Below are 12,588 nucleotides of genomic sequence, written 5' to 3'. Positions count from 1 at the left end.
CCCACACACCCCTAGAGCATGTCACCACTGGGTCCAAGGAGCATCCCTGATTGGGGTTCTGGGGACAGGACTGTGCCCCCCCCTCAGATGGGAGCTCTGATGCTCAGGACTTGTGGGATGTGACAGGCAATGGCTCCCCTCAGACTGGGCCCCTTGGACTAAGATGAACCAATCTCCTCTCAGCTCCGAGGACCTCCCTGTGGGAGCGGCACGGAGCAAATAAATGACAACAAACCTGGGGGACCTTACAAGTCATTTTCCTTTATTTCCTTATCAGAGAATGAAATTTCAATTCCAGAGAGACATATATGCAGAGCAGACAGATGCAGGATCCTGCCCGCAGCGGGCAGAACCAGGCAGAGAGCGGTTTTCACACCCTGTCCCCTCCTTCTGGCCTTGGTCCTTGCCGAAGCAGAAACCTAGAAGCTGGGAAGGAGTCTCGTCCATTTCACAGTCCAGCGAGTAGCCAGGCATGGTCTTGGCCGCTAGACCAGGCTGCATCCTTATCTAGCTGTAGAACCTTGAGCCTCAGTTTCCTTATCTGTTAAGGGGGCTACTCGCCCTTGCTGTGTAGTGGAGAGGCGTGTGCAGCTGTCATGCTGTGTTGGTGCCTGTTAAGGGCTTCCTGGTCAATTGCGTCTCCTGGCTCTCCTTCCTAGCATGGCTTGAGTCACAGGTGGTCCAACTGCATTGGCCCTGGTGGAAATGAACGGACTGGTGGAGAGAGCTGAACTGATGCATCCAAGCCCCAGAGCAAAATCGGAGCCCTGAACTGTCCTTGGGCCGCACCAGTAGACACTGTCATCAGGTCAAGCCTGATAGCCCCTCCAGGTGGGTCAGGAGGCACAGGCTGGGGCTGGCATCACACAGGGCACCAGTGCAGGCTACGCACTCCCCCAAAGCCTCCAAATCCCCCTTGGAATCACCTGTGACTTTGGGATTCTCTCTCTCTGCTCCCAGTGAGGACATCGGCCTCCGTGGGCCACTCTTCATTGGGGCCATTCCATCCTCAGGCTCGGGGCTGCAGACAGCCACCGGCCTTTCATACCCACACCCCACAGGTGTGATGGAGCCGGGCTTGGTGCTGGCAAGAGGAGAGCCAAGATCATAGTGCACCCCTAGGTGAGCAAGACCAGCTGGAATTTAACTAAGGAAACTAGGTCCTCCTTCTTCACCATCTACATGGCCTCTGCGGTCTGGTGCAGCCACTCCACAGGGGTCACGACCTGGACATCCCAGGATCTAACCATGTATGTGTGTCGCATATGTGTACATATGTGAAGCAGCGGCACTGGTCTAGACTGGCTCTTCTAGAACTCATGGTGTGTATATGTCTAGAGAAACCTAGAGGCAGGTCTCAGAACCACATAGCCCTCCCTGATGGGCCCATTGTAAGGATGGGATCACAGAGGCCTCCTGATAAGGGAGAGCCCAAGGGCATGGATCTAGGAGCAAGCTGAATGGGAAGGCGGAAGATTGTCTGCACCTTGGCCCCCCCAACCTCCTGGCTTAGGTTCTCTGCCATCAAAGCACCCTCAGGATGCATCCTGGGAACAGGAGACCCTTGCCCCAAAGGTTTAAGGCAACTAGGGTAGAGCCCCAGGCCCCTGTGGCAGATGAGTTCATGAACAACTTTGGGATGAGGGGGTACTTTCTGGCATACCTCCCATCACACCCTGAGGGGCCAATTAGCAGGCAGGTCCCTCTCTCTCCCCTCCTCCCTGAACTTGGAAGGAGTGGCTGGCAGCTACATCTGGGTCCCCAGGAAGCCCCGAGGCCAGGAAACAGAGAAAGAGAAAGACAGTGACAGGTACACCCCCAAATGCTTGACCCTGAAGGTCTGGCAAGATTTTTGGGGAGTGACTTTGGCCAGCTTGTCAAAGTGCCTACGATATGGTTCACCCCTCCCCACCCTCCGCCCCACCCGCCCCCACCCCCACAGTGGATGCCCGGGCAGTGCCCCCCTCTATTTGGGCTTCATCTCCACCCGGGAGTTGATGTCATCAGCATCCAGGTCATACTCCTCCACCTGGCCGCTGGTCCACACCTTGACGCGGTCCATGAGGTCACTGCTGCGCGGGGCCAGGATGAAGTCGTAAATCAGTACGGCCAGGCCGGCCCCGATGAACGGCCCCACCCAGAAGATCTGGAAGCAGAGAGGACATCAGGTCTGGCCTGCCCCGGGAAAGCCTTCTTGCTGCCCCCGCTCTCGCCTGGCCACCCTAAGGGGTTCTCCCTGACCTCCTCTTGGCAAGGCCTGGGCGAGAGAGGGGCGACACCGAGCTCCAAAGAGGGGAGACACTGAGCGTTCTGCGGTGGGGTACCGGCGCTTATGGCAATGGGACAGATGGGTAATGTGTTTGGCTGCTCATCAAAAGGTTGGCGGATGAATTCCGTGTGGGGGTTGCTTTGAAAGGGGGCCAGCCAAAGTCAAACCTATGGGGCTAAGTTCAGCTCAGACAGGCGTGAGGTCACTCCCAGTCCAAAGGAAGAAGCGGCAGGTGGCAAAATGGAGGGAGTGGGCTTAGAGGGAGGATCACGGGCCTCCACACACAGGGCATCTGCCCTCCGGGGGGAGGAGGTAGTGGTGCGTGCCAATCTCAGATGCCCCAGAACTAGCCCCAGGCCACAGCTGTGATCAGGTGCATCTCCCTGGTTCTGTGTGGCCCAGCACAGGGACCCTGACTTGATCAACACAATTAATTTGAAAAAAGATTGGCCTGGAGCAAAATAACATCCTCACCAACAGCTAAAATAATGAGCACTGAGTGTTGGCTCCGTGCTCAGCTCGGTTGACCATCCTGGCCCCTCTCCTGGGCCTGCAGCCCCATGAGGAAGGTCCCACCCTACCCCCACCAACCTGCCCAGCAAACAGAGGCCGGGAGCCTCCTGCACTGGAACGTGGCAGAGCCAGGTCTCTCGAGTACCCTCTCGTGCTGCGAGAATGCATGGTCACCGGAACCAGCCTGGGTGTGTGGCCTGACCCCACCTGCTTCCCCGGCCTCCGTCACCGCGCGCCCGGCTGCCTCCCAAGGGCCCCAGTGGGGAAGGGTGGCTGCTGGGCACATCAGGCTGACCTTGTGCTGGAAAACCCGCCCCCCCCCTCCTGCCCCTCCTCTGGGTAACCCACCACCAACACCACCTACCCAGTGATCAATGAAGTTGTTGGTGATCACCGCAGAGCCGAAGGAGCGAGCGGGGTTGATTCCACAGCCGGTGTAGTCAATCTGTGAGGGGCGGGGCAGAGGGGGAGGAGCCACAGAGCGAGGGGCACAGGAGAGAGCAAGAGGGCAGGGAGAGAAATAGAAAGAGGCAGAAAGGAGGTGTGGTAGAGGATGGGAAAGAAGACCAAAGCAAAAACTTGACCCTGACCCAGGGCCCATTCCCCCAGTCCCACAGAACTGACCTGCCACCTCACCGCCTTCGCCCTCTGGCAGGAGCCTCCTCTGGCGTCCCATCCCCTCTCTGCCCACCTGGAGATCGGCCCCACCCCTACTCCCACACCTGGGAGGGTTCCCCACTCACCGCCAGCAGGTGCCCTAGTGCCACCGAGAGGCCGATGGCCAGGGGCCCGGAGCCTCCAAGGTCGCGGCGACGGCGGTCAGTGGTGGCCAGCACACACAGCACCAGCTGCAGCGTGCCAATGATCTCGATGCCCAGGCCTTGGCCTGGGTTCACTCCACTCGCCAGCTGCCGAGACAGAGTCAGTCGAATGAGCAGGGTGGCTGGGCCCTTGTTGCAGCACCTAATCGCGATCCAGTCAGGACACAGAGCTCAGGACTGGTCCCCTAGCCCCACCTGTTGTTGAAGCTCCACCCCTAGTGCAGGAAGAGACCCTGCCCCATCTGAGAGCACCGGTGGCATGCAATGGGGGCTTTCCCCTCCAGGGCGGGGGTCCACAGGGGCAGCCGGCTGGTGGGTGGCAAGAGCTTCTCCTGGGTGGAAAGAGCTTCGAATGAGTGAAGGGCGCAGCAGGGACTGCTTCACAACACCAAACCTAGCACCTCCGTCCGACCCCCTCGTCACTTACTACTTATAAGCACCCCGAGCCGGAGAGGGGGTGTGCATCTAGCTGTGCCCCAGCTTTCTGTAGGGGGCTCCCTGGATGGCTCCCTGCTGGGTTTCCTTCTCCCACCCCCCTGGCCTCTGGGAGAAAGACCAGACTACTTTCTACTCTTATAAAAACATGAACAAATAATGTATAAAGTGTCAAGGGTTCATGAGTGGGGGGGGGATGAACTGATACCAGGGCTCAAGTAGGAAGGAAATGTCTTGAAAATTCTGATGGGAACAATGGATGGATGTACGGATTGTGATAACAACTGGAAGAGCCCCCAATAAAATGATTTTTTTAAAAATATGAAACAGTTGCAGTCTTGAAAACCCACAGGAGCAGTTCTACCCTGTCCTATAGGGTCACGAGGAGTCAACATCCACTCTGGCAGTGATGTGTCTCTCTGGTCCAGCATCTCTCTCTCTCTCTCTCTTTCTCTTTCTCCTCCCCTCACCCCCTTCTGTTCTTGGTCCAGTCCTCCCAGTTTCTCCTTCTCTCCCTCCTTTCTGTCCGAAGCCTCCCTCCTCTCTCTAGCCACATAGGCCCTACCGTCTGGCTACCACGTCCTGAGTCACTTTTAGAAACATGACTCATGGGAAAAGAAGGGAATGGTGAGATCACAGAGCCTCCTCCTGCAGCTGCACCAGGACCCCTCCCAGGGAACCTGCACCCACTTCCGTGTGGGGGTCCCAGGGCCAGGTATGCTAACCCTAGAGGGGAGTTGGGCCAGCCTGGCAAAGGCTCACTTGCAAAGGTGCCCGGATGTGGCCACCTAGGCTGCTCTCCCCCAGACAGGGTTGGCATAGACAGAGCCGCCTAGCTTTGACTGGATGGCTCACCTCCCACCTGAGGGCAGAAGGTTGCGCCAAGATCCAGGGCGTTTGGCAAGATCCTAGGGGGCTGCCTGCCACCACCCCTCCAAGGGTTTTCCGGTCCCTCCCTGGGGTAATCTCACAAACAATTCTCTTCCCGCCTTTATCAGCAGTCCTGGGTCGCTGGGAACATGACTCAAATCCCGACCCTGCCTCGAAGCCCCAGTTCTGGGCCTCGGCTGGCTGACCCAAGATCTGTGTCCCTGGCTCAGTCGGCTCACTGGGTCATCTTCCTCTGATCCCTAGGCCAGGGCCACAGTGGGAGGAACCTTGAGTTCAGGTCCTGACCTCCCCTTGCCAGTTCTGCTCTCACCAGCAGGTGTCCTCTCTCTGGTCCTCAGTTTTGCCATCTGTAAAACCGGTCTACTGTCCTCTGCTTACTCTCTAGAGAAGTTGGGCAGGCTCGCTGGTCACAGTGATGTCTCAGGACTCTGGGCAGGGCTGCGCTGCTCTGTTGCCTGTTCTTTCCCCTTCACACCCCCAGGATGTGTGTGTGTGTGGGGGCGGGGGGTAACAGGTTGAGGGCAGAAGGGCAGGATAAATCCTTCAATGGTGATGGGTAGTGCAGGGGTGGGGCACCGAAAGGGAGGGTGACTGAGGCTACTCGAGGCAGCTGTCTGCAGCTGGGATAGCTTCATAGAGGTGGAGCTAGTTGCTGGGGGAGAGGGGGAACAGGTCTGCTACTTGGTGTGTCTGAACCCCCAGGAAGCTCTTGGCTGCCCCGCCTGTCTCTCGGACCCCCAGGGTCCACCGAATGGCTGGCAGGTGGCTGTCCAGAACCAGTCCTTAACAGAGTAAGCACCTCCTCCACCCTGCCCACCCCGCCTCTGCCACCTCTGTGAGCTCATCTCTTCCTGGAAGGTTTTGGGTTTGAGACCCAAGACCTACCCAGAGGCACAGCTTTCCACACAGAGCGAGCAGAGCAGAGGGGTGTGATACCAGGCAGGGTTGACACTCTGATAGGTTGACACTCCCTATCCATTGCCACCGCCATCAGGAAGCCCTCCCTGATTGCTTCAGCAGCTGACTGACCTGCGTTCTTTTAGCACCAAAGACACATGCATTCTCTTATGGATGGAAAAAAATGGAAGGTCCAGAACGGGGAAGTGGGTGCAATCAAAAGTATGGGGGAATTTGGTGTCCAGGAAAGAGCAGGTAGATAGCTCCAAATAATACATTCAACATGAGCTCCGGCTTCAACTGAGCCAATCCCAGCGGCGATTCCTGGCTACAGGAGCAAGGAGCTCAGGGGCAGTGTGCAGAGCCCCAGGCAGCTTTTGCTTGCCAAAGAGCTTACACGCTTAAAGGCAAAAGAGATCTGTTGAATACAGTTGTAAACCAAAGCTAACACACACTCATAATCTGAAGCCTCAGAAAGACTAGGCGCTCCTCGTTTGCACACCTACCCCCACTTCTACCCATTCGAGGCCCGGTTTAGGCCCACCAGTTCTAAGGCCCCCTCCAGGGTCTTGTGGTTGTCCTTGTGAGGTAGCATTGGGTCTGCTTTCACCCACAATGACGCTCTGTGCACAACGGACGAACACTGCCCGGCCCTGCGCCACTCTCACAGTCGCTGCTGTGCCTGAGCCCACTGTTGCAGCCACTGGGTCAGTCCAAGCCATTGAGGGCCTTCCTCATTTTGGCTGCCCCTCCCCTTTACCAAACAGGGTGCCCTTCTCCAAGAACTGGTCTCTAGGGACAACATGCCCAAAGCACGTCAGATGAAGTCCCACCACCCTGGCCTCTAAGGAGCACTCGGGCTGTACATCTTCCAGGACAGATTTATTTGTCCTTTTGGCAGTCTGTGGCACGTTCATTATTCATAATCCAGCCCCAACATGGATCGGTAGTTGGATGTCATTTCTGCCTTCTAGGTCTTGTGCCCTGACTGAACTGCCTGTGCCTCTTGTGCCAAAGCAATCTACCTGCCTCTAGATGGGAGCCTCGCCCCACATCCTTGCTGAGGGCAGAGGGAACCTTCACCATCTCTGTGTCCAGAACTCTCTGGAGAGGCTCGGCTGCGTTGTGACAGAAGTAGCAGACTGACTCACTGCCATTGAGTTGAGACCCTGACCCGATAGGACAGAGTGAAGGGCCCTGTGACTTTCTGAGACTGTAACGCTTGACTGGAGTAGAAAGCCCTGTCTTTCTCCTGAGGAGCGGCTGGTAGTTTGGAACTGCTGGCCTTGAGGTTAGCAGCCTAACATGTATCCACAACACCACCAGGACTCCTGGGGAAGTGGCCGAGGAGACTGCTTTTCTAGAACCCCCACCATCTCTAGAGGCAGCCTCTGGAAGGAACCCACTCTGAGCCCAGTGCTGGACTACTCGGTACCCAGGGCCAGCTCAACCACCCTCTGCTCCACGGGCTTGGGGAAATGACTTGTGGGGAGGCCAAGACTGGGGGAGGAATGCAGCTTGTCCTGAACCCTCCTTTCCCAGGGTCTGTGCCTCCCTACACTCACAGGCCAGGGCCCCACCTACCTATTGGCCAGCCAAGGGACCTGGCTGTTCCCAGTTGGGATTTGCAGCTGGCTGACTCTGACTCTCTGACTGCCAGCATGTCCCAGCTCCAGCAGAGCCCAGGGTTGACCTCTCTCCCGGCAATGGGTCCCAAGGCCCTCTCACTGCCCATAAGTAGGTTGAACAGGGCAGCTTCCAAGGCTCAGGGCCCTTGACTTGACCTGGGCAGGCTGGTGCCCCAAAACCTTGAGAGCAGCAGGCTCCACAAGCAGGCCTGGCTGAGGCTCTGAGCATCTGCTCTCCAAGAACAGGGAAACTCAGCCTTTCCAGACGCAGCATTGGACTGCGGGGCAGCCTCAGAAGGCCACGTCATAGCTAATTAATTCCTGTGTGCACGTGGCTCTGAGTATCCATGGCTTTGTGCGTGCTCCTGACTCAGGGCTGTGTCCCCATGTGTGCACAGCCACTAAGGTCCAGGTATATATTCCTTGTCACTTTTCAGAATGCTTTAGGAAGCTTAATCATACAACAAAGAGATGAGAAATCTGTCAAAGAACTATAAAAAATTTCCGCCTATATGCACTGAACAACATAGCCTAAAATAAGTGATAAGAACATTGTCAGGGTTATAAAGAGAATTGGATCAATCTGCTCCCACAAGGCAGGATGTCAATGGCCACCACTGAGAAATGGGTACAATGGAGCAGAAAAAATATAGATAGATAGACCCCCTAATATAAACAAGGAGGATTTGAACCACATAATGAACAAAAAAGCTTGAGATAAGGAAACGATGTGGAGCCCCAGTTTAAAGAATATACATTCCATTTAGACACGCTAACCGTGCAGTACAGGAGAAAGATGAGGCTGTTTCCCATGAAGACTCCTTGTCTCAGAAACCCTCTGTGGGGTGGCAGGCCTCACGGGAGACAGAGACGACTCGGCGGCGGCGGGTTTGTCTTTGGGCTTGTTGGTGGGGTTTTGCTGGTTACCATGTATCGGCCCAAAACATCTCAGAGAAATGCTATGGCACAGGGCATCGCTCCTGTGTCTTCCCAAGCTGGCGTCTCTGAGAGACATCTCAGAGAGCTTCTGTGTAGTATGTTGGGGTCAGGGGGTGGCATGTTGGTGGTCCCTGGCTCATATGTTAGGGATCTCCGTGTGGTATGTTGGGGGTTTCTGTGTGCTATGTTAGGACTTTCTATGTGGTATATCAGGGGATTTCTGTAGTATGTTGTGGCCTTTGTGGTATGTTGGTGGTCTCTGTGCAGTATTCCAGGGGTCTCGGTGTGCTATGTTGGGGTCTCTGTGTGGCTTGAATTCCTGGTGGCTACAGCTGTGTGTTAGTGTCTGTGCACCTGTGCACCTGGTGGGATTTCTGAGTGCAACATTGTCCCTGTGTGTCACACCCACACACAGGTGCCTACATTGACTGGATTGGCGAGTGGGGGGTACCCTGAGAGAGAGCAGCGGGTCTCAAAGGGCCCTTTATTTGCTCCCAGAAACCATTTCATCTTCCCGACAAGAAGCAATACACAAAACAATGGCTTCCTCCTTCCCTCCCTCCGTCTCCTTAGTCCAGGGCGGCTGCTCGGCCCCCACCACGGAGAGGGGAAGGCTCTGTGCAGGAGGCCTGCCCACCCTCAGGGACCCTGGCTCTGAGCGGGGCCGCCGGGACTGGGGGATGTGCTCTGCCGAGCCCCTGGGTGTGTCCCACGTGTGCACGTCTGCAGTGTGTGCACTGTGTTCATGCACGGGCAGTGTGCGTGTGCATTCTGGAACCATAAAACATAAAAAGAGTAGGGAGCCTGGGTCTCCAGGCTCTGGGAGCCTCCGTTTCCTCCCCAGTAAAATGGAGCGGGCCCAAATTCTAGCCCAGGCAATCCCCAGGCCTCCTGCCTCCCTGGCATCAGGCTGCTCCAGCTCCCCGGGCAGTGTGGCACGCGCCTCACCCTCAAGGACCATGGCTGGGAAACCCTGGCAGCCCCCAGCCCCCAGCGACAGCATTTACCTGCACAGAAGCTGCAGGGGTGGGGACTCAGAGTCCAGACTTTTTGGGAGAAGTCAGGCTGGAATGCTTCCAAGGTGTGTGTGAGGGGGTAGGGCCAGGGGGCTTGCCCCTCAGAGAAGCTGGGGCCAAGGGTCTCCTCTGCCAGGAAGGATTTCGGCAGTCAATCCAAGGATGTCTGTAGAAGCACCTGGGGTGGGGGTGGGGGGGGGACTTGCTAGAGGACCGGGAAGGCTGCCTGGGCTGAAATGTAAGAACAACTGTGGGGCTGGCTCAGGCCTGGGCTGTTTCCCTCTCTCGTGCATAGGGTTGCTCTCGGGCTCCCAACAACGAAGCCTGGGTCCTGCCCGTCCAGCTGCAGAGGACAGGCGATGGGCATGACGAGGCGTGACATGGAGGTGCAGGGGGACAGAGGCACCTGCCGGGCTGCGTGCTTTCAGACGACAGCGTCCTGGCTGGGTCAGTTGGAGGGGGGCAGCCCTGGGGCTGACTAGGCTGCTCTCGTGGCTCAAAGGTGGAAAGCGGCCTCAGAATGTTCCCACACCAGAATGTTCCCCACCGCAAACTCCCACCTCCCTCTGTGCCCTCTGCTTCTGGCTGGAAACAGTAATTATAGGTCCCAGATATGGCACCGCCACCTCCCCCAGCCCACAGCCCCTCCCCGGGCAGGCTAGGTCGGACTTCCCCTTCCTCAGCCCACCCCCAAGCTCTGGCCCGATGGAGGGGGCTTCTCACTCTGCAGGGAAGAGGTGGCCTGGGCAGGAGGTGTGCTGCAGGCAGCCAGGCCTGAAACCTGCAGAGCCAGGAGGACAAAGGCCCCCTCCTGCCCCTGCCCTAGGCCCACCCAAATGCCGGCAACCCCCAGGCTACCCACATCACAGCTCTGGGCCAGCCAGCGATCCAGCCCTCATCATGACTCAGAGACAGGGGCGGAATCTCCAGTCCTTACCCCTCTATAGACCACAACCTCCGGACCGGCCACACCCAGCAGCTTCCAGCACGGAAGCCCCTTCCTGCTCCTCGCTGGAGGGCTTGCTGGCATCTCCTCCCTGAAGCCTTCCTGGTCCCCCTGAAGGAATCTTGGCAGCTAGCACCTCGCCCACCTGCCTAGACCCAGCTTATCACACCTGCCTTCTGCCTCCTATCTCAGGCAGCTGTGCCCAGGGCTTATCTTTCCCTGAGCTGTGAGCTGGCCCCAGGCAGAAGAGCTGACCTGACTCATCCCAGAGTGAGCACCCGGTCACCCTGCAGAACCCAGCTGCACTGGCTCCGTAGGGAGTGCGTGAGCTGGCCAGCCTCAGTCCCTTCCCAAAGGCCAGCCACGCTTCCTGGGGCATCTCTATCTCGCAGCGGAGAACGAGGGCCACACAGGATATTAAGGCTTGAGCCAGGGCAGGGACAGGTCAGGGCACCAATCCCTGTCTCTTGGGCTCTCTCTGGGCCAAGCATGGAAGATGACTCTGAGAACCAGCCAGGACCCTGTAGGCTGGACAAGGGCCATGGTCTCTTCAGGGCGTATCCCAAGTCCTGACTCAATGAGGAGAAAGCTGCCCCCCCCATGTCCTCGGTGGACACCCCTTGACTCACCCCAACTACTTCCTGCCACTTCTTTCCCTATTTTCCTTGGAAATCTCCATGCCATGACCCACTCTGGCCAAGTTGGGGCCAGGAGAGAGCCCAGGGCTAAAGGCTCTGTAGAACCTCCCAAGGGGGTGGCTGGAAAGGTGTGGCCCCTTCTGGGCATCATGCCGCTCTCTGATCCTCTTGAGGCACCCGGGCCAGCCCAGGCCCCTTCCCATGGTGGGTCCAGTGTCCTGTGAGAGCCATGGAGGGGAGGAGCCATTTCTGCTCCTAGACCTTGGATCTGTGCTTCTGGAATAGAGCTCCTGATCCAAAGCAGCCTGGCCCCTAACACCCTCATAGGCTCTCCAACCAGCTTTCCTGGAAAAGACCCCCACCTCTGTAAACAAGCGGGTCTGCTGGGAGTTCCCGCAGGACCAGACAAGTCATGAGACATACGGTCAACCCCCTGGATGGCCACCTTGGGCCCTTGGGGTCTTTAGCTTCAGGGCAGCTCAACAAGTTAATAGCAGACAGGACTTGGACCCAGACGCCTGCTTCTTTGCACGCCCCCTCTTCTTCCCCCCGCCTCCCCCCTCCCCTCCCCCCCATGGACAAAAACTCCCCAGCATGGGTGTGGGCTGACTCTGGAGAAGAGAGGCCAGAAAGGGCATGGGGCACCAGAGTAGGGCGGAGCCAGATGGCACAGAAAGTGCCCCGCCCTGGCCCGCCGTATCTGCCCGGGATGGCCACAGGAGAGAATGAGGAGCCTCTGCCAGGAGCTGGCCCTGGGGGGTGGGGGAGGGAGACAGCCCAGGGCAACTCAAGCTCAACCAACACCTCCCCCCACTCGGACCTTTCCCCCACCCCCATCTCACCCTGCCCTTTGCGATCACCGAGCCTGTAGCCCCACTGGAGAGACTGCGGGCCCCAGAGTAGCCTTCCCCAGCTCTGGCTCTTCCACCCACCACAGCCACGTCTTCTCTGGCTGAAGTCTAAATTCCAGCCACAGAGCTAATCTTCAACCTTGGGCTGAGCAGAGGTTAGCTTAACAAGGGGTCTGGGCCAGGTGTCATAGTGGCACAAAAGTGCTAATCCTCTCTTCCCGGGCCATGCCAGCTGCCCTCTGCACCAGACACTCACCCAGCTTCCCCGCAGCAGTGTCACCGGGGCCTGAACTTTGGCTGGCAGGCAAGCAAAGGGCTACTATAAACACCCTCTGCTGGCTCCTGGGAGGGCTGTCCCCGCACCCACCTGCCCTGCTTGGTCCCCACCAGCCTCAGTCCTCTGTTGAATTCCAGCACTGACTTCGCTGCCCCTTTGCCAGGATTACTTGTCCCCTCTGGCCCCTTAAGGAGGTCCACCCACTCTCCCCTCCACGCCCCACTCCAGCCCTCTCCAGCCAAAGTGCCCCTGCTGTGGCCCGAGCTGGGACTGAGTTTGCACTTGGCTGAGGGGCTGGAAAAGCCCAGGTCTGTAGCAGCAGGCGGTTGCCACCAACAGCCACTTAGCTGTGCTAAGCGGCCCGGGAAGAATTCTCTTCCACCGCTGCCACCCAGTCGCCTACATCTGCTTATCATTACTGACCCTAAGCCAGACTGCATGAGAGCCAGGGGCAGGGAGATGGGGGG

At 57.8% G+C, this 12,588-nt stretch overlaps 1 protein-coding gene across 2 annotated transcripts in view; it reads right to left on the bottom strand.

The window, feature by feature from the left end:
• Nucleotides 1-241: 241 nt before the first annotated feature.
• The window catches only part of AQP1 (aquaporin 1 (Colton blood group)), a 13,619-nt gene continuing 1,272 nt past the window's right edge, over nt 242-12,588 (bottom strand). Inside the window, exons 2-5 of one of the 2 annotated variants that reach the window (XM_045288815.1) lie at nt 3,526-3,690; nt 3,147-3,227; nt 2,048-2,146; nt 242-696 (exon numbers count right to left, since the gene is read on the bottom strand). In XM_045288815.1, the coding sequence (XP_045144750.1) occupies nt 595-696; nt 2,048-2,146; nt 3,147-3,227; nt 3,526-3,690 (447 nt within the window). In that variant the 3' untranslated portion in view covers nt 242-594. Of the gene's footprint in view, nt 697-1,934; nt 2,147-3,146; nt 3,228-3,525; nt 3,691-12,588 lie in introns of those variants that run through there. The other variant, XM_004702757.2, reaches the window with a different exon arrangement.

Source organism: Echinops telfairi, unplaced genomic scaffold (assembly GCF_000313985.2).
Source record: "Echinops telfairi isolate 266 unplaced genomic scaffold, ASM31398v2 ScPeMD7_23;HRSCAF=83, whole genome shotgun sequence".
Lineage (NCBI taxonomy): Eukaryota > Metazoa > Chordata > Mammalia > Afrosoricida > Tenrecidae > Echinops > Echinops telfairi.
The sequence above is the reverse complement of the archived record's forward strand: the minus strand, read 5'-3'. Positions and strand labels throughout refer to the sequence as shown.